The sequence below is a fragment of the Ictalurus punctatus genome, chromosome 29 (assembly GCF_001660625.3).
Source record: "Ictalurus punctatus breed USDA103 chromosome 29, Coco_2.0, whole genome shotgun sequence".
Classification (NCBI taxonomy): Eukaryota; Metazoa; Chordata; class Actinopteri; order Siluriformes; family Ictaluridae; genus Ictalurus; species Ictalurus punctatus.
In genome coordinates, this window is record NC_030444.2 from 15,543,613 (window position 1) to 15,565,118 (window position 21,506).

Here is a 21,506-nt window from a genome sequence, read left to right on the forward strand (position 1 = left end):
TAAAAAAAAAAAAAAGGGTCAACATTACATTTCCTGTTTGCAGGTTTCATAAAAAACTAATATCTCAAACATTAATATAGACATATTTTTAAAAACTCCTACACTAGCAGGTATATTTATTATCCTCCTCAGCATTTCCTGTGCCTGTAAACCTGGCTAACCCTCCATTAGCATAAATAAAGTTCAGCTAATGACTTTGTTGTTTTCTTCTGGAAAGAAAACATTAGTCCAAAATCTTAATGAACTTATTTACTACACATAACATAACTCTAATTCTCATTCCTCCTCTCGAGTTCGTGCCTTGATGGAGATAATTAAACTGTTTTCAGCATCGGGAATTTATCTGTAAAACACAGCTGGATTCCAATTTAAACAAAACAAAATTTTAATCCAAAACTTTAATGAGCTTCTTCACACAGCATGAAAACATCATGTGACACATCTTCCTGCTCGTCAAGTCGTCTGGGGATCTGCGGATCTGTGATTGAGAACGTACGCGACTCTCAGCGCTGGGAATATTTCAGAATATGCGTTTGGATTACAGGTTAATGGTTGTGATACATGTGTGCTTCTAATTGGAACTCTATGTGATAGGGAGACATTTTGGTTCAACAAAATGAAGACCACAACCCGTCAAGCCTGCTACTTGTCCTCCTCTTTCTTCTCCTCCGTGACTTGCTTTGGTGCCGCCTCTTCCATCACTTCCTTCTGCCCCTCGTCCTCATCCTCTTCCACCTTCTCCCCAGCATAGTGTTCTATCTGAACGATGCGCTGTGTCAGCTGATTCTCAGATTTCTCGTAATCCGCTAGCAGTTTCTTCACTTTGGACTGCATCAGCTCCATGGTGCTGTAAATGCGGTTCACTCTGTCCTCAAGATCCTTCTGATCTGGCTTCAGGTTGGCTGGATCCAGGTCAATCAGGCCATCTTTCATAAGGATCTGCCTCCCCTTTTCCTCCAGCATGTTTTTGGCATCAGGATACTCGGTCAGAGCTTCCATTAAGTCATCTTTGGACAGACAGAAGAGGTCCGAGTATCCGATGCTGCGGATGTTAGCTGTCCTGCGGTTCCCTGCTTTGCTGCCTTTGATGTTCAGGATGCTGATCTCGCCAAAGTAACTTCCATCACCCAGAACACAAAACTGTGTGACTCCATCGTCAGCCACCACGGCCAGTTTACCCTCCTTGATGATGTACATCTCCCGCCCGATGTCGCCCTTGCGGCAGATGTAATCGCCAGGGCTAAACACCTGAGGTCGTAATTTAAGAATGAGCTCTATTAGCAGCCCCGCTTCACAGTCTGCGAAGATCCTCACCTTCTTCAGCGTATCCAGGTGAACGTTCATGCCGATCTCTGCCCGGAGCTTGTCCGGCAGGTACCTCAGTACCTCCCTTTCATCTTGCGCCTTTTTATTGGTCCACAGATAGTCAAACCACTTGATGACTCGCTCTTCAAGGTCCTTGCTGACGTGCCGCACTTGCATGTACTGCTTGATGCTGTCGATGCGCGCCTGAAACTGGGCTTGAGCCGCATTCATGTTGGAGATCATTGTGGCGATGTTCCCAACGATGGTGGCGAAGATCAGGACACCAACCAGGAAGTCTACCACATGGAAGAGAAACTCAGAGTCCAGCTCAGGAGACGGTGTTTCCCCGATGGTGGTGAGAGTCAGCGTGGACCAGTAGAGGCTGAAAGAGTACTTCCTCAGCAAGTCCCCAAACTCCGGCTCGGTGAGTGCCGGGTAGACCCAGGGATCTGAACCAAAACCAATAGCTTTGGAGAAGGAGAAGTAGAGGCATGCGTTCCAGTGGATGATGATGATGATATACATGACCAAAGTGCAGATGCGGAAGATGTTGGGGTAGTTGGTCATGGTCTGCGAGCGGTCGAAGAACTCGAACATGCGGTTGATGCGTAGCAGCTTGTTGATGCGGATCTCGGGGTAGTCCAAACCCAGGATGAAGTACAGCACGTCAGTGGGTATCATGGAGATGACGTCGAGCCAGAAGTGAGGGCTGTCCTTGTAGTGCTGGATGAGGAGTTTCTGATCTTTGATAAGTAAACCCTGCTCGAGGTAGCCTGCATGAAAAAACACAAATGCGACCGTGCAGAACTTCAACTACTATACAGTATATACAGAGAAATGAGATGTTTACTGAAGTTATTGTGTTTAAACACAAGTCCTCACCAGTCCTTGTTTTGAAGGCCATATCAGCCAGGTAAAGGAGATCACAGATGTAGTCGAGGAAGAACCATGTGATCAGATATTCATGCTGCAGTTCCTCAAAGCAGGCTCTGGATACAAGAAAGATGGATTATTGGCAGTTTTACGCTCCAGCAACAAACACATGCTTTGTATACGCAACAACTTCTCAAGAATCAGTGAACACCTCAGAAGATCTCCACAGTCTCACAATGCAAAGCTGTCGTTAATGATACACCGCAAAGACATCGCCAATATGGATGAACCAAATATCAGATATTCTGATTCTCAGATTATTATTATTATTATTATTATTATTATTATTATTATTATTATTATTATTATTATTCAGCCTGTTTTCCGAGGCTTTTACACATTTCAAGCTTGACATTTTCTCATTCTAATGGCAGATCATTTTGCTTCTTTCTAGAAAAACAACAACAACAAACAAACAAACAAACAAAAACATTATCTGCTAATGGAAGAAGAATATTTCAAGCTTGAAAAGAGTCAAAGGTTTAGGAATAGGTTTAATAATAGAATATTTCTTTTATTTTAATTATATACATCAGAATAAGATAGTTTCACTGTGTATGCTTTGATCCTGAGATAATGATCATATCTTTTGCTAGTATTAATTTAATATTTTGGTGGTAATTCACAAATAAAATATCCATCCATCCATCCATCTTCTGCACGAGGCGGGGTACACCCTGGACACGGTGCCAATCCATCGCAGGGCGCACACACACACACACACACACACACTCACACACCCATTCATACACTACGGACACTTTAGACACGCCGATCAGCCTACCGTGTGCCTTTGGACTGGGGGAGGAATCAAATAAAATATAAATAGGTGTATTTAATTGAACTTTATTAATATGTAAAAATGTTCTCACTGCATGACGAGAGAATTTAAAATCAAAATTAAATTTGAATTTGAAACAGCGAACAGTATTTGATCGGCGGAGAAATCCATCTTCATGTGGATTTTCATGTGGATAAATCCGTTTTCGTCATTTCCATTTCTTCTCCTCAGAGACCTGCGCCACTTTTACGGCTCATCCGCACGCCGCTCGTGTACGTGAAGCTGATTGGATTCCTCCTCTTGATAATCACGCTGATGAAACATCTCACCTGAGCCTTACCTCGCAATGATGATGGTCCAGTTGTACATGACGGGCATGGTGATGAGAAGGAGCCACTGGTAGTACAGGTTACTGGCCGGGTTAATCACAAACACCTCCTTCGGCCTTGAACGAGGACATGAGCAAGAAACGCCGATGAGGACGTGAACAAGAGCGACTGATAGATCAGAAAAAAATACAACAACGGAGGAAATTTACACTGCTGAACACTTACGCTTCTTTTTTCTCCTTCTCTTTTTCTTTTTCTTTTTCTTTTTCTTTCTGCTTTTCTTTCTCATTCTCCTGCTCCTTCTGCTCCTTCCTGTTTCTCTTCTCTTTCTTTTCTTTTTTTCTAGTGGAAACACCAAAAGATTTGAGAACTGACACACCGACCATACCGGATTTATCCAGAAGATACTCACTCTTTTTTCTCCTTTTTCGCTTTCTTCTTCTTCTCTCGCCTGAAAAAAATGGACAGAATTAAATCCCACCACACGACTGTATTCATATGATTAAAACGTTAAAAGCGTACTCTTTGTTGTTGTTGCTGTTATTGTCATTAAAGTGCGTTATCGGGACGGTAGAAGGACGGACGTCTTCCTCGCTGTCTTCCTCTGGGCCTTCCTCCATGACCGGAGACATCCGGGGAGCAACTGAGACTCCCAAAGTATTCACGATCATCATGGAGCTTTGTGTTATTTACCGTCTGTAAAATCTGCCAAATTGCGCACAAGGACAAACATCTGGAACATATTTTGGAAGTTCAACAGGAAGTTGCATCATATCAATTCTACAGATCATGAGAAGAAGAAAACTAAGCAGTTCGCTCATTCTTGTTTGTCTTTATTTTCTACTTGTATGATGTCGCGATGTCGACACTCGCTGCTAATCAAACTGCACAGCGGACTGAAAGGAAATTATTCACTTAAAAACGTAATAAAGTCATTTACTAAAGTAAACGATTCAAATGTCCTTAATGTTCTTATCCCATTAGCATAGATGCTAGTTCACCACTTTGTAAAAGAACTTTAAAAAGCAGCAAAGAAACCGAACGAATTAGATTTTTTTGGTTAAAACATTTTGGCTAAAATGACTGAAATATACGTTTGCTTACATTCAGTGTCGAGCAATAACACACAATAATAAAATAATAAACAAATAATATCAATAATACCGAACTCATCCCCCCTGATGATTTTCATCTAACAGCAACGTGTTTTATTCCTCTTATAACACAACAGTAAACTGTCATCTGTTTACGCGGAGCGTCGAGTTACGAGTCTCTGTGAACGAGCTGTTACTATAGCAACGGTAGCATTTCGTTGTTGTTTATATTCCGGTGATTTGCAGTTGGACGACCGTCTGATCTGCTGCCTGTGAAAAGCACAATCCTCACCAGATCTACGTGGAGTAAATATAAAAACAAATCTGCTATCTATTATCATACCATTCTAATTATACTCACTTGGATCGCTTTGAACTTACCAAGTTTCCGGTCTCAGAACGACACGGCTGGTGTTAGATTCATCTTCGTCCACTTGGCTTTAATCCGCATGTACACTGAGGTAGTCCGTCCTTCCCGAGTGCGTGTGCTGGCCGAGTTTGCTGACCCCGAGAAGGATTGAGTGATTGATAAGAGGATGAAGTGACAGTTGCAAAGTCGGCGAGTCTCTTTCTCTACCTCTGAGAGTGTGTACGGAGATGTCAGCGCTGTCAGCGCACGCCCTCCGGCCCAGAACGCCGCGTCACGATACTTCTGAAGAAATATGTGCTGGTTTTTATTTTATTTTTATTTATATTTTTATGTTTATTTTTAGAACTGCTTGATTTTTTCACACCGATTTCCTGATTTAAATCGATCCACAGAACCACCTCCAGCGTTCCTGTCCTTCCAGAGTTAGCTTTGCTGACCATTTTCCCTCCTCATCGTGTACTTGATGAGGTGTTACGTGTGTTTTATCTTTCTGTGTGAACGAGGGAAAGCCGTGCGGGATTTACCCCAAGCAGAGACGCCTGCTGAGTCTGCACATCTCTCTGATCCTATTAATGCAAGCTGCCTCTTGTGTGAACAGTTCCATCCATCATTTCTACAGCTGTAATCAAGGACAAGTACACGGTTTCTGAACAGAGTTCGTGTAGAGTTAAAACCGAGGCTGTTATCAGTGATATTTCTCAGAGTAGCTGTGATTAGAGTGAAAATTAGCGTTACAGAGATATGATTCAGACTCAGATTCATTCACCAAACGTTTTCGATTCCTTCAGACAACAAATCCACATGACTGGTGCTAATTTATGTCCAAGTTGAACTAATATTTTCCTTTTATCCTACAGAATTCTGGGTATTCTTCGTTAGGTAGCCGCTGGTTGCTGAACGCTAGCTTGTCGAGCATTAACAGCAAAACATACAGAAGTGAAAACCAGATATAATCGAATCCAGCCTCATTTGAAGCGGAGTTAAAGGTATAAACAACAGTTCTGCTATTGACGGAACTCAAACCGAGGTTTGGTGGAATAGACGTTTGCAGGACTGTAATTAAAGAGACCACTAATTGCAGTTTTTTTGGGATTTGTTTTATTTTTTAGGAAACAAGACAGACTTCATCCCCACACATGAAGGTCTATTAGGTTCAAACAAACTGAAAAATCTCAGTTTCAGTAACAAATATACTTCTTAAAAACACGCCGTACTGTTGTTCCGGTGATCCAATCAAATGGCTCCTTTCCAATTTCTAAGTGCGTGTTCCACATCTCCAACATGACGACACTACGACAAGATGCTACAACACGCTACATTATGCTACATTACTTACTGTCGCTGGATCAAAGCCATCTGCAACGTTAAACTCGAGATTAGGAGAAATTATAAGAAATATGTTTTAAGTTTTAAGCTACATTGATATAATGACTGATAAAGTTCAGGAGAGTTCATGAAGGACTCACAGGGGCGGTTAGTGAGTGAGCCACCAAACACATCAACAACACCACACGCTCCATCTTAATCTGCGAAATGAGAGACAACTAACACTAATTAATGTGTTTTTAATTGAAGTAACTCCTGGACCGAGTCCAGACTGTCTCTTCGTGCAAGCTCAGTTTTCTAACATCCTACTTAAAGAGGAATCTTAAAGGGAACACCTGATGAACTTTACCTGTCTGGTCCAGAGCACCGAGCACACGATACCCCGTGGACGAGTCGAGCGCCTCGATGCACATCACACGTGGAATATAAATCACACGACTCCTGGAGATGAACCAATCACGCCTCAGCAAAGAGAGAAGAGAAACCTACTTTCCCAAAACCAGCTGAAATTGCGAGCCATTACGTTTAATTACACGCTGTGGAACTGTGCTTACTGTGCAGTCCTGTTTCAAAGAGTCCTTCCCAGCAGAGCATCACTGAGGGCTTTCCAGAATTCTGTAGACTTTTGTGTGGTTGGTCTTTCCAGGGGGCTTCGTTTCATTCCTCATTTCATGGAAGGGACCATTTTATTTAATGAAAGAGCTTCTCTGAGATGTCAGCACCGAAACCCTGTGAATCAGTTAATGACACGTGTGGTAAAAACACCACCTGAGGTGCAATTGTAAACATTATCTGATCTCACCGTCGTCACGGCACACGCAATCATGTAGCTAGCGTCAGATTACTGCTAAAGTTCTCGTGTGGAAAAGATTCACTCTGACACGTGAAATAAAATGAACTTTATCGCTCAGATGTGGCTGGATAAATAATAAACATTTCTTTTTAAAGAATTATACACTGACTTTGTGTCAGAACCGAAGGGATTTCACAGTGTTTGAGCGTCACCGGTGCGTCGCAGACGTGCCACACTGAAACGCAATCACTGTTCACTCGCAGCGCCGAGCTACTGTTTTTCATACTGTGCATCCCTCCCACTGAGCGTTCCCCTTAGAGCCCTTTCTAATGAAAACACTGTCGTGGGGTTCTACGCAGACCTTTACGGGAGCCCCGCATTTTCTAGTTTTCTGTGATGATAGAAAATATATTTCTTCAGATTAAATCAAAGGATTAGGTTGCCTTTAAATATTCAATGGAAAACCCTTTTAGGAAGAACCTGTAATGACCCCACAAGTCTTTTGTGTTTTGTTTAAAACTCTAAAATGTTATAGGGTTCTACACAGAACCTTTAATGGACAACCAATGAAGCAGTAAGATCTGGTGTATATGTGTGTATATATATATATATATATATATATATATCCCAGAGTTCTGTGCGCTGTCTATAGATTGAGGTCATAATGTTATGGGTTTCTGTAACATCTGAAATCTGAAGAAGTTCTCGTTTGATTTTAATTCGACATGAAGTGAAACTCGTATCCACTCGTCTGGCACATTCCGTGTTCATTTTCTCTCCAGCATGAAGATAAAAGAGGCTTTCGCCGTGTTGGATAATAGATCATTGATGTGAAGAAGTCTGTGGTTATGAGGAGTGAAGCGCGTCTCTGATGGGAGTCGCATCAATGAGGAGCGAGATTGACGATGAGATTTTGAAGTTTCTGGTGTAAAATTTTAACTAGGCAGAACTTTTAATCATGTGTATTCCTCTGGTTTTAAAAAACGTTGGATGTTCCTAGTGCTTTTTTTCTTCATTTTACAAGAAAAAATAAAGTGAATATACGATCTGGTGAATAAATGAAGATGTCCAGCTTCCGTGTCGAATATTTTTCCTGAGCATGAGGTTCAGATGGAACTTTAATGTTTTGTGAAATAACGATTCGGAACGTCTACCATCAGGTTTTTGTGTGTAATCATTTTCTCATATGATGATTTTTAGGACATAAAAGGGACAAACTCAAAGATGAAAGCAATATTTTTCATTTATTTGAAGCACTCAAACACTATTCACACACAGCCAGCAACATCAGAGAGAAATGACAGCGTAAATCTGTCAGTTGAAGAAGGAAATATATGGCGCGGTATGACAGTAGATGTATGTTTTTGTCTGCAGTATCTGATGGTCAGTTTTAGATCTGGCCAATTTTTAAAAATGGGTTTCTCTACAAAAACAAACAGATATTATATTCGAGCTTCATCCATTACGACTAAATACTAAAACAAAATATCTCCAAGCTCTGCTTGTGCCGTAGGAACATCTCTCTCCTTCAGAACCTCAGAACGAGACCAGGAACACTGCACGCAAAAAAAGTTACATTTATTATTAGATTAAAAAATGTAGGTTTATTTAATCCTAATATCTAATGTTATATATTTGATAAACAGTGGTAAATAATCACAACATGGCAACTTACCTTCCTTTTTATGGCTGTGTGGGAACCAGAATGGAGAAAGTGTCAGAGAGATATCATATCTTAAATGGCTTCTTAAACAAACACACACACACACACACACACACACACACACACACACACACACACACACACACACACACACACACACACACTCATACACACACACACACAAAAGATTATACCTGGCCTGCTGGGACTTGCGGGTCCTGTTGAATCTGCTGTTGAGGATCATTAGCCTGTGGAGCAGCCTGTTAGAGTACGAGAGAAAATGTATATATTATATTATATTATATTATATTATATTATATTATATTATATTATATTATATTATATATAATATACATGTAATGTACATCTTTAAAAACTTTCATACTTTAGCTTTCTTTTGATATTTAACTCAGTTATACATTTTTTTAGTTGACCTATAATCCACAACGAATAATTCACACATAATTCCCAAATTTTATATTACTTTTGTCCATTAAAGTTAACGAAAGCATTTAAAAGTTTGACTGAATATAATTCCATCACGGGATTCAAACTGAATATTGTTGAAACTGGATGAAGTTGATAAGGTTTTGTAAGCAGCAGGTCATCAAACTAGAAATACAGTAAAAATCCTCATGTACACTATAGGAATGAATTTATAGTCACGTTGAGGCACTCAGTCGAATCCAATGAGCAGATCTCTGGAGATTTCCAACCCTTATTTTATATATGTATCTGTACGTTATCTAAATGGAGTGGAAGCACAATTAGTACATTTTGAAGCTAGCAGTCGTACCCTGGGTGTCTGCTGCTGGGGGCCGCTTTGTGGTGGATAGCTGAAGACGAAGGGCTGATCGTTGCCCTGTGAAGGAGCGGCCTGCTATAAAGGACACAACACAAACACACCACAGTTTCTTCCGTTATGTAATAATGTGACAACTAAACTATAAAACTTCCTCCTATAACACTTCCTATAAGTGCACAGAGACTTGAAAACTAAGAAGTTTGCACTTTATCACTTTGTCGCTGTTGTTCAGTAGCGTTCTATTTCACAGAACAGTAAATAACTAGGAAGGAAAGCGTTATTGTGTAAAATCTTACACTACACTTTGATATTTATTCTTGTATATTGGATTTTAAAGTTATGGACACACTGGTTTAGGTCAAATAAAGTAATAAAGGTACAAAAAAAAGATATTTCTGCGGTCTTACTCTGGGTGGCTGCTGCTGAGGGGGGGTCTGTGGCAGATAATTGAAGGGGAAAATCTGGAAAACACATTACAATAAAATATCAGTTACAATTTAAAAATCCAATCATTTAGAAACAGTTCATTTAAACAAGTCAAGCAGCTCACACTGGGGATCTGTGGCAAAATGTTTGGCAGCACCTGAAAAAGTAAGTAATTACTACTTAATATTCCTGACAAATGCATGCTGGGTAAAATGATGAAAAGAGTAATAAAACGAGGAGGAGAGTGTTACCTCGCCCTGTGCGAAGTTGTAGGGATAATACTGAAACACAGACAATAGCACACAGTCAGAGCAGAGCCACGACTACGCGCCATTTTATAGATTTATCTACAGCATGTCTATAACACCGTGCTGAGACGCTCGAAACACAGGAGCTTCGCAGCGTGTAATTATAACGTCCGTCACGACTGACTTATCAAACGCTGTTAAATATGATGCATGGATGTGCTGCATCATTTAAAATAGTTTCATTCCGATTCATATATAAAACCTACCGTCCACTACGTTCAGAACAAATTACACGATAAAAATACCAGGAACATCTGACATATCCGTACTGACGTAGTAATAAACTGTACACACGCTTTTTGTGTGTGTGTGTGATGAATTACTTACAATTTCTATACTCTTTCTACCCGGAGCCTTGGGGATCGAGTACTTGATTAAACCCTGATCAAGAGAAACAGAAAGAAATGACAGAAAATCTGTCCATGTTACACAATCGAGTACAACTTTTATACTATACTCTCTCTCTCTCTCTATATATATATATATAATACTAGAACTGAAGAGAGAAATGTATCTAAATGTCTAAAGTTTAAAGTCAGGGTTGCGTGATTAGTAAGAAAAAAGTTGTTTCTATCAACCTACAGCCATCTAAAACCAGTATGGTAAAAGATATCAAATATAAATATATAAATATGTACAGTCATGGTTGACTGATTGGTCTGTAATCTCTAACTATGAAAAAAATATTCAAAAGTGTACAGTTACAGTTTTATTTCCAGGCCCCATTTACATCCCTATATCATTTAAATAAAAGTGCTTTAATGTTGAAAAGATCCTCAAACGCCATCATTTTAAAAAGACAGAAATGAAACAGTGAAGTGGGAAATGTGGTCAGCTCTGAGTAGTATAATAAACGCACAGTTCTGGATCCTTGTCCTCCCGCCGCAGTTCCCTGGAAACCCGGATGAAACAGCTGGAAAATAATACAACGGATAAAGTTTTGGTTTTGAGAGCGTTTTGTAATACACTGCAGAGTACTACTGTTATCAATATCATATATTTAAAAAGTACTTTAAGGCTGAAAATCAAGAAATGAAGCATAAAAACCTCTATGCTGATGGGAGTGTTCACTCCAGGCTGAAGATGTGATGGCAAACCAGGAAACATGCTGTTCCCCTACAGATCACATGTTTAGAAAGGTGAAACATCACACTGGATATTTTTACTGATGAAAGAAAAAAAAAAACGGTCACAAAGTTCATGCCTGATCCTGATCGCTAATCAGCTGGAGGGAAAACATTCCGCTAGCTCAGAGAACAAACGGAAAAATTCGAACAAAAACGACAAAAACAAAACAACTAGTTACACACCAATTTAACAAGCTAATACACAAAACATTACCGAGCTAGAAAAATCTCTGGAATAATTTACATCATTTATCTAACTAGGTGATATAACTAGCTAAATTAAATAATTAAAAAAAACTAGCTAATTTACAGAACTTAACTCAAGTTACTGCTTCAGCTTTGATGGTGAATGTGTTGTATTGTGACGTGGGAGGCCAATGAGACCATCACGAACGAATCGGTAACTCCAAGTAAAAAAAGAGTAAAATAAATAAATAATACATAAATATTTTTAATCTGATGGCGTTTGAGATTTGCAGCAGGTACCTTTGAAGCTCAAAATGAAAATGTTTGTTTTCTGTGTGAAATTTCCTTGAGTTAGAGTACAAATATTGAGATTTAATCATTCTCGAGTGAAGTGCGAATCTTCCAAACTAATACTTAAATACAGCAAGGAAGTACAGTTTAATTACTCGTCTATGTCTACCCCTGCAGATACATAACTTTATTTATTTATTTTTATCATTATTATTTTGTAAATATATCCCAGTCTGTAGCCAGGGATGGCCAGACCCCAGTTACCATGTCTCAGCACAATCACAGTTTTAGAACTGAGTAATCAACTCACAGGTCCAGATCCTTGTCCTCCTGCAGATCCTGGGAATCTTGGTGGAAGAAGCTGTACAAAAATGAACATGGAAAAGTGAGACACCTGGTGGAAATGGTGTGAATTACCATGTCTGAAATTCTGTTTATTTCATCACTTATAATTTTTTTTGTCGTTGTTATTATTGCTTTGCTATACACAGCACTTTAATGTTGTATGTACTATTAATCATTTATGTATATTTTTCTGTTTATTTTGATACTTGTTTATTAATTCAAACGACTTGTTGGGTGATCTTGTAATGTTTGGAAAGTATGACGTACAATCTCCATACTGATGGGCGTGGTCATTCCAGTGTGGGGATGCAATGGCGAGAACATGTCGTTCGCAGCCTTCAAACAAAATGCACATCAGTTTTATACAATTTTATATTAATCCTCAATTATCATAAATCATATTTTATTTTATTTTTTTATTATTCAATCATTCGCAATTAGATTCAAGGAAATAAACTGCATTATTTCACATATTTTTATTGTTGTTATATTATTACGGTTATTTTAGAACAAAGTTGTTCTGTTAATGAAGAACAGTCATTTACATCATCAAACCAAGCTCCTGATCCAAAATGTTTCGATTCAGTGCAGGATTTGTTCAGTTTGTCTTTCATAAAAGTTCCAAGTAGAACTATAAAGTAGAGAAATAGAGTTCCACTAGAACTTTAACATCTTACTGTTTACAGGATATTATTTTTTATCTATGTTTAATGACAATCACATGATTACATTCTTTTAAAACCAGCACATTCCTCTAGCTGAATCGCTTCATCTCTCGTTTCTTTCTCTATTTATTTATGAAGCAGAAAGACAGTGTGTGTGTGTGTGTGTGTGTGTGTGTGTGTGTGTGTGTGTGATGTACCTGATTGGACGGTCCTGATTGCATCGGGTTTCCATAATGCTGCAGGAAACTGTAGAGCTGTAAATAAGCAGACGCCATTATAACGTGTCTTACTGAAGAGAAAGGGATAGAGGAAAGATACCAAAGCTTCATTATTTGACTCCTGAACTGACTCACTTTTATCACTAACCCCTTTTGAGACTTAGGTTATAGAAAGTGCTAGAATCATTCCTAGCCGTCAGTAGTCTAACCCAACAGTAAAGAATGTTACACAGTGGACCTGATTGGTCCTTGACTCTTAGACATTATCAACCATAAAAGTTCTTCGGTTGACTCTCAGGAACAACCCTTAGGGTTCTGTATAGGTTCTTAAGGTTCTATATAGAGGCTGACAACAGTGTGTTTCTGTATCAGAAAGGGTTAACCCACAGGTACTCTTTTAGGACAAAAGTAGATCCCTTTTAGGCGGCCAAGTTCTCTTAATTATCCAAAGAACCCTTGAAGAACCTTCAGCTAAATGTTAAACTCCTGACAGGTTTGAGATGTTAAAAAGAAAATACTGAACAATGATTTGGAGTTTGTTCTGCACCCTCACCCAGTTAATACACACAATTTTAGAGACAAAAAGCGTTCTCAAACGGTTGTTTAAGGGGGAATCTTTAAGGGTTCCCTCTGAGGAACAGGTGAAGAACCCTTAAGGTGCAGATACGCATCTCAAAGTACAGTTAGGCTCGTCAGATTGGGGTCCAATTCCTAAAGTGAAAACCACCAAGCATAGCTTCCAGTCCCAGGCCAACATTATTGAAATAAAAACATTAAAATCCAACCTGGAGCTGAAGAGAAAGATAAATAAATGAAACAGATCTAAAGTAAATGCTGCCGGATAAAAATATGCACATATATTTGGGAGAACATTATAAATGTGTAGTCTAGTCGTAATCATCGTGCACCATCACGCTTCAGGACCAGCATGCAGGAGAAATGCTAACATCTCCTGCAAATGAGAAAGGCAGGAACGCAGTCAGGGTGAGAAAGCTGGTTGGGTTTGGTGTACCGGTGCTGCAGAGACCGCTGAGATGATTGAGAAACAGAACACGGCGCTCCACATGATCTCAGAACACCACAAGGACCTGCAAATATCATCCAGCTGTTAGCAAAAAGTTCACTAAACATTACCGTGCAAGTGGAACTTCTAGAAAACATCTTGCTGTGTTCCTCACCTGATCCCGCAGATGAAGAACGTCTCACTCTGGTGGAATGTTCCGGATGAAGACGGAGAGAGCAGACGAGCTTTTATTCCATCTCGCACCGCTGCGTGTGTTTGACTCAGTTATGAGCTCAGATAGTAATTAAGTAAATGATTGGTAGCCAGACACAGTGTGTGTGTGTGTGTGTGTGTGTGTGTGTGTGTGTGTGTGTGTGTGTGTGTGTGTGTGTAATATCAGGACAGTGATGTTTATGATGATAATACAGCAGGAAAGTCCAGACATCGGTGCACACCTCACACACAAGCGCTCATTTGCTTTCGCTGCGTGTGAAATGTTCTCATTTAAAATTGATTTAAGTTTCATTTTAAATAGAAACTTTAAACTTTTGAGAATTCGGACACATTTTGGAGCTTTTCTTCTTTCCGCTTCCTCCATTTCTCTGTTTCTACAGCTGACTGAAATGCTAAACATCTATAAAATAGCATTATTTATTTATTTACTGTATTATTTAATATTTATTTTAAAGATACATTTTTAAAGAGGGATAGATAGATAGATAGATAGATAGATAGATAGATAAGCAAGGGTCACATGTATATTTTATTATACAGGAATCGAACCCCCAGCCCCGGAGATGTGAGGTGAACATGCTAATCACTAACACACCTTACCCCCATTCATTATCTTTATTTATTTCTGTGTCTTGATCTCACGCTGTGGGGTGTGTGTGGGTGTGTGTGTGTGTGTGTGTGTGTGTGGGGAGATAATCATAAACATGAGTTATTGATTGCTCCATTTATTTCTATTTAATTTAAAGTCAGTGAGAACGATGCAGATTAAAACATTAATTAAAGTAAAGGTCACGGTCATTTGTTCAACTACACAAAAAAAACAACAAAACAAAAGGCAGCTTTAAATCAACATGCGTTTGTTTTAGCCACAAATATAGTCATAAATAAATATATATATAAACATCCGTCCATTTTCTTTACCCCTTATCCGACAGGGTCATGGGGAACCTGGAGCCATGTTTATTTTAATAAACAATAAATACTGAATGCACTGCTGTGTAATAAATTCTGTATAATGACTGAGGTCACTACAGGCCACTACAGGTCACTACAGGTCACTTCAGGTCACTACAGGTCACTACAGGTCACTTCAGGTCACTACGGGTCACTTCAGGTCACGTGGATGTGTTATTACGTGACTGTCAGGCTTATGAAGGTCTTATGACTGCTCCATGATAATAAATGAGAGTGAAGGTTACAGACTCTGTGGTTTCACTGATTCACTGGGTTTAGTCACTGTGGTCAACCGAGACACACACACACACACACACACACACACAGATACACACACACACACACACACACACACACACACAGATACACACACACACACACACACACACAATTAAATCAGCATTTACAGTGTGTGAGGTTTGGAGATGGTGCTGTGTATTAAACACGTCACACTTCCTTACAGATTTTAAGTTTTAACTTTTTAGTAAAATGTTTATTTTGACCATGTGTTAGACGTCATTGAACTTCTTCATGGTGTGTGTGACGTCCCCGGTGGTGTGTGTGTGATGTCCCCGGTGGTGTGTGTGTCGTCCCCGGTGGTGTGTGTGTCGTCCCCGGTGGTGTGTGAACTTTAATAAGCGGGGAACTCTGGTTTTGGGAGGTGTGTGTGTGTGTGTGTGTGTGTGTGTGTGTGTGCTATGACAAGTGACTCAGTTTGTGAGTCCCACCCAGGACAATCTGAAAATCTCTAAATTACACACACACCCTGCTACTGCACACACACACACACACACACACACACACACACACACAGAGTAGCACCTGTTACGGGGATGTGAACACGTGTTATTTCTCTCATTCAGGACGGATTATTAAATATTAATGACTGAACTCTGTTCATGCTGAATGAGGAACTTTATTGATGAAATTAACTGATATTTAATTATTTGTGATTGTATTCAGTAAAAAAAAGTCTGAGTTCATGACCAAGAAGACCTAACACACACACACACACACACACACACACACACACACACACACACAGTAATGAAGGAGACAAATCAACAGTTTCACAGAGGAATGATGTTCATAAGGTTATTAAAATGATTCTGTAGAGCAAAAATACCGCAGTGAAACTTTTCTAAATAAAACTTTTACCTAAATATTTGTTCTTGACTTTAAATCTGAGTCACTTTATAAGGAAATGAAAACATTTTACTTTCTTCTCACACACACACACACACACGCACACACACACACACACACACGCCTGCACAATGCATCAAATTTTATTTAAAGAATGAATACTTTATAAATCTTCCTGGTCGTGAGCTCAGAGGTTTATCTGTAATTCGTTCAGGACAGATCCGGGTCTGGAAGAGTTTTAACCGCTGTCTCCACGGTTTGTGGTAACGGGTGGGGCAGGAGTGGGTCCTGGAGCAGGGGCGGGGCCTGGAGCAGGGGCGGGGCCTGGAGCAGGGGCGGGACCAGGTATAATCCATGGATAGAACTTCCAAAAGATGTTAAACCAAGTAGGCTTGTGAGCGGGGTAATGATTGAAATAAATCTCCTGGAAAGAAAAAACAACACCATGCTGTAAAATGTGCATATTTATGTAGAATTATTGATTATTTATAGTTTCAGGTGTTTGTGAAGACGTTCACCTCATCGCTTGAGGATTTCCTTCCGTAGTGACGATGTGAATCCTACAGTAAAGACCCTCCCATTAGAACCCTGTGTAGCTTTTATATCCATATCAGTGTGAATAGATGATCACGCTCATACTCACAGCTCCAGCCAGCGTCAGACAGACGACGAGTAAGAAAGAAAGCATCCTGCGACCGTGTGTTGTTTATCTGGAAGAAGAAGAGCAATGAAGACGTCTACTGAAGGCAAACTTCATGGTGAATAAAACATGTTTACTCTGTGATAAGTTATAATTAATAATCGACTGGAATGTTTTCGTGATCTATCTAATGTCCAATCTTCTAAGAAATGCTTTACAAAGACACATTTAGCGAGTTTAAGCACCGAGATGCTGCCAATAACACATTTACTAATCACTAAAAAAGAAAAAAGAAAGAAAGAAAGCAAGCACTGGGAAAATGGTTGAAAAATAGTTTGTTACTTCAGTAAAAAATCACAGAATGTCAAATAATGTGTAAAAAAAAAAAGAAAAAAGAAAAAAGAAAGAAAGAAATCAGTGGTATTAAAAATAATCACCAGGATTATTATTTATTTTTTTTGTAAGAGTGACCAATAACTAACTAACTAACTAACTAACTAACTAACTAACTAACTTAATAAATAAATAAATAAATAAATAAATAATACTGAGAATTATTTGTCCAATTTTTTTGGAGTGTTAGTAATAAATCATCAGGATAAAAAAAAGTAAAAAAAAAAAAAAAGAACTTCATTAAGAAGAATAAACACTGGGAAAATGGATTTATTAACGGTGTTAATAATAAATATAATAAATCAGTGGCACAAACAATAAACAACCGAGTAAAAGAACAAAGCTTTTTATGACAGTAATAAATCAAGAGCTTTAACAAACATTGATGAAGAGAGAATAAGCACTGGACCACCTGATCAGATCAACATGGGTTTGTTCTGCAGAACGACTCAGAACCACTGAGAAGCGAAGAAGCTTGAAGGAACTGAATGGAACAAAATCTTGAGTTTGTGGTCTGTTTTGAATGAAATATGAATGCGAGGCTGTGTGTATGCAGGTACGAGATTTCACCAGAGTGTGATTCTCTCCTGGATTCCTGAAGACCAAAACTAGCACTTTACAGCGAATTAAAGACAATGAAAATGTGAGTCAGTCTTACAATATCATGTTCTCTAATAATATAAATTGAATTTAAATCGGGCTTATTAAAAAAAAAAAGACTTAAGAAAGAAGAAGAGGCTTAAAGAAGATCCCCAAAGCCCAAAAATTAGCCATAAAATATACCTGTATTCTGAGGACTTACACGAACCGGTCCAAGATCGTGAAGAAAAGTGGAGACTCAGGACTGTTGCTAATGGAGGTGAAGTTAAAGTGTGATGAGTGTGATACTGTCGATACTCAGGAACCTCCACCCTCGCAGAGTAATCCCCATCACAATAAGTGTCACAATGTGCTGAAGATGTTACGGCCGTTTCACAAGCTCAGAGCTCTGCAGTTCAGACACCAGCTGATGGAACTAATCCCAGAGAGATTACTCAGATTTATTACTCATTTATTTCTCTGTGACATCTCTCCTAGCCTGAGAAACCCAGATAAACATCTTCTGGATTGTTCCACAGCAGCAGAACTCTTCAGCCTTTCCGATTCTTAAAAATGAGAGACGGACTGATAGCACTACTTCTTTTCCGATAATGAAGCCCTGGAGATCAGCTGACGCGATCCACGGCCCATACGACTCACCCTAAAAACTACCCAGCTTTCATTTTTTAAACTGAAGCACTTCACAGTTTAACTCACTAAACGCAATAAAATATGAATATGATCAAATCGATCCGTGTCGTCTCTATTACAAATTAAAATGCTATCTTAAAAAGAATCTTTTTAACACTGAATCTCAGAAAACATGCTTTTACACCGGAAATGTTACGGGACCACTTTCTCTTTTCAGAGAGCAGTCCTGCGAACTTGAGTATCCGCTGATATTCAACCCCATCTGATGTGTCCCTCTTTAAAATCTACTAAGCTTTGACATGATACACTTAAAAATAATAAAGGACAAAAAAAACATAACTAAAACATGACATACCACATAAACATAAACATAAACATACACAAATAATCACTCCTAGCAAAAAATAAAGAAATAAAAATCTGTCTTTTGTGAAAAATTTCTATTTGTTACAGGATCGGATCAAATTTGTTAGTTTTTCTCTCCGATATCTGATCCACGTGATATCTGATCCACGTGATATCTGATCCACGTGGTGTTTTTTTTGCTGGTATCTGCCCCATACTGATGGTGTATATCGGATCAGCGCCATCTCTACTTTATACAATGAAAAATATTTTAACCCATTTAAAATGGTGATATTATTATTTATTGTTGTTATTTATCTGTATATACTCTATATGGAATGTGTGTAGTGAGCTGTGACTAGATTGTAGATTTGCAGGGGGGGGGGTTTATTTCATTTTTGTATTTTAAATGATTTATTTGAAACACGAGCGAAGTTTGTTATGAAGGAAACATCACCTGCGTTTAAAATGTCCTCCTTTATATTTACGTGAATAAATACATCATTATTTTCTCAGAACGGAGATCATTTATGTGACGAAACCAACACTGTGTTTTACAGTAAAATACTGAGTCTAGAAAATGAATCAACTCTCTTATCATCCAAACACCTAGATCCAGGGGGCTAGGATATCGCCCCGAGGCCACACTGCTGCGTGAATCCTGATAGTTTTCGTCCTCACATTAATCACGTTTCATTCAGCAAGACGCTTCCGCACTCATCACCTGTTTACTGTTAGTTATAAAATAGCACTCATTCTGTCATGCACTGACGGTTAATCACGCGCATAATGTGTGCAAGTTATAATGTGTGTGTGGGATATTACACTTTTAATTAGTTTTATTAAAGAAATTTCTTTTAAAAATCATTCCAAAGTTTTTCTTCTAAAAAAAAACTGATTCGAGGCTTGAACAGTGCTGAGGTGTGAGCGTCTCTAATACTCTAACGACCCACAATATACCACACAGGACAGACAGAAATATGCTCAAGGACGTGTCTTTATTTCAAGGAACTGCCAACAATCACACAGAACATGATCATTACACGCTGGTCTTATTTTCCTGTTGCAGGGGCGGGGGCAGGAGCGGGGGCAGGGAAGAGGCGTGCTAACAGCAGGGGCAGGATGATGTTCATCCAGGCGTTGTTGTCGTTGTTGTTGACGTTGGGGAAGTATGGAAAGATTGGTGGCTGGAACTGTCCTCCTCGGTAGGACTGGAAATGTTCAGATACAGTTGTTAAAGCATAGATTTCACACGTACATGACATTATTTATCGGCTTTCTCTGCGTTACGAACCTCACCACTGGACGAGCGCTTCTCTCGTTCGTGCTCATCCTCCACCTGGAAAACAGAACAGAAATCTGAGCTGGACCTCCACAGGAGGAAAGATGGCCGGTGGTCTGTGTACTGTACGCTGCGTTCCGATAGGTGTATAGGGTGTCAAGAGATGTAAACAAAGTTCAGTACTTACAGGAACAGCACAGGAGAGCGCAATAAAGCACACAGCGATGAACACGAGCACGATCTTCATGATGGTCCTGATTTCTGGCTGCGCAATTAAGCAAAAAATTCATTGAAATAATAATTCCTAAAACATTTCCCAGCGTTTAACTGTTCAGACAGACATGCGGTTGTAATGTTTACCTTCAGAAGCAGATAATTCTGTGCATTCACAATCGTAGTTGCATTCCTCTGCTGTCCTCTTTTCTCTTTTATACAATTTTTCAGCCCATGATGGACCAATCAGAAACGATCGCTGAAAGCACGACGCCGCTCCTGCGGCGATGTTCATTTTTGTGAGCGGTTAAGAAACGAGGTGTGATTCAGAGAGTGTCTCACGGCTCAACGTTACAAATCATTGTGAAACTGTGAATCTGTTGAAAATGCTGTCTAATCTCGCAGGACATTATGCGAGATGTTTACGGCGGGGTTGAGATGACGAGCGGATACACCTAAAAAACATCATGACACAACGGGAGGAGAAATAAAACATTACAAAACAGCTGCGTGTCTTTTCTGTATATCTGCGTAGATATGAGCTGAAACATCACCGGATTTTCACACAAGCTCTAAAAGTAGATAAAGAGAACACGATTAAACAAATGAGACACAAATATTAAACTTGGTCATTTATTTATCGAGGAAAATGATCCAATATTACATATCTGTGAGCGGCAAAAGTATGTGCGCCTCTCGGATCAGCAGTTAATTTGAATGTGAAATGAGAGTCAGGTGTCTTCAATCAATGGCAAGTGCGTGACATTCAGGTGTGAGTGAGCACCCAGTTTTGTTTAATAAAAACAGGGATCTATCAAAGACTGATCCAAGATCTACAAAGGAGATTTCTGTACAGATTGTGCACAGATGGAGGAAATTCAAAGCCATCGTTCCCCTCCCCAGGAGCGGAGACCAACAGAGATCACTCCAAGAGCGAAAGTAAAAGTGTGTAAAAGTCCACGAGGTCACAGAGGAACACAGTAACTTCTAACCAACGAAAGGCCTTGTTAATGTTCATGAGTCCACCATCAGGAGAACACTGAACAACGGTGTGCATGGCAGGGCTGCAAGGAGAAATCCACCGCTCTCCAAAAAGAACAC

General features: G+C 39.4%; 2 protein-coding genes and 1 long non-coding RNA gene across 3 annotated transcripts; all 3 read right to left on the minus strand.

The window, feature by feature from the left end:
* Nucleotides 1–338: 338 nt before the first annotated feature.
* On the minus strand, nucleotides 339–4,060 carry cnga1a (cyclic nucleotide gated channel subunit alpha 1a). The gene is made up of 6 exons (XM_047152286.2): nucleotides 3,871–4,060; nucleotides 3,761–3,799; nucleotides 3,574–3,690; nucleotides 3,360–3,464; nucleotides 2,188–2,294; nucleotides 339–2,078 (listed from the first exon to the last, which is right to left on the minus strand). Exons 1-6 carry the CDS (start codon nucleotides 4,020–4,022, stop codon nucleotides 643–645), a joined length of 1,956 nt encoding a protein of 651 aa, XP_047008242.1. The 5' UTR covers nucleotides 4,023–4,060; the 3' UTR covers nucleotides 339–642.
* Nucleotides 4,061–8,156: 4,096 nt separating this feature from the next.
* scpp5 (secretory calcium-binding phosphoprotein 5) lies at nucleotides 8,157–14,200 on the minus strand. The gene is made up of 15 exons (XM_017460912.3): nucleotides 14,144–14,200; nucleotides 13,978–14,053; nucleotides 12,945–13,001; nucleotides 12,350–12,418; nucleotides 12,048–12,098; nucleotides 11,181–11,249; nucleotides 10,993–11,046; nucleotides 10,461–10,514; nucleotides 10,077–10,106; nucleotides 9,950–9,982; nucleotides 9,807–9,860; nucleotides 9,391–9,474; nucleotides 8,789–8,854; nucleotides 8,607–8,620; nucleotides 8,157–8,487 (listed from the first exon to the last, which is right to left on the minus strand). The coding sequence occupies exons 2-14, from the start codon at nucleotides 14,029–14,031 to the stop codon at nucleotides 8,615–8,617; spliced, it is 681 nt and encodes a 226-aa protein (XP_017316401.1). The 5' UTR covers nucleotides 14,032–14,053; nucleotides 14,144–14,200; the 3' UTR covers nucleotides 8,157–8,487; nucleotides 8,607–8,614.
* Nucleotides 14,201–16,382: 2,182 nt separating this feature from the next.
* Nucleotides 16,383–18,339, minus strand: LOC108260532 (uncharacterized). Its single transcript, XR_001811179.3, has 4 exons — nucleotides 18,119–18,339; nucleotides 16,946–17,012; nucleotides 16,821–16,862; nucleotides 16,383–16,726 (listed from the first exon to the last, which is right to left on the minus strand). It is a non-coding gene; the product is annotated as an uncharacterized LOC108260532 (long non-coding RNA).
* Nucleotides 18,340–21,506: the final 3,167 nt, after the last annotated feature.

Coding starts and splice junctions, on each gene's coding strand:
- cnga1a (XM_047152286.2), bottom strand. CDS start 4,022: ATGATGATCGTGAATACTTTGGGAGTCTCAGTTGCTCCCCGGATGTCT. Junction 3,691..3,760: donor GCGAAAAAGGAGAAAAAAGA/GTGAGTATCTTC, acceptor TGTTTCCACTAG/AAAAAAAGAAAAGAAAGAGA. Junction 2,079..2,187: donor GGCCTTCAAAACAAGGACTG/GTGAGGACTTGT, acceptor TTTTTCATGCAG/GCTACCTCGAGCAGGGTTTA.
- scpp5 (XM_017460912.3), bottom strand. CDS start 14,031: ATGTGGAGCGCCGTGTTCTGTTTCTCAATCATCTCAGCGGTCTCTGCA. Junction 13,002..13,977: donor CAGCGGTCTCTGCAGCACCG/GTACACCAAACC, acceptor GCTTATTTACAG/CTCTACAGTTTCCTGCAGCA. Junction 11,250..12,047: donor GAGGACAAGGATCTGGACCT/GTGAGTTGATTA, acceptor TGTGATCTGTAG/GGGAACAGCATGTTTCCTGG.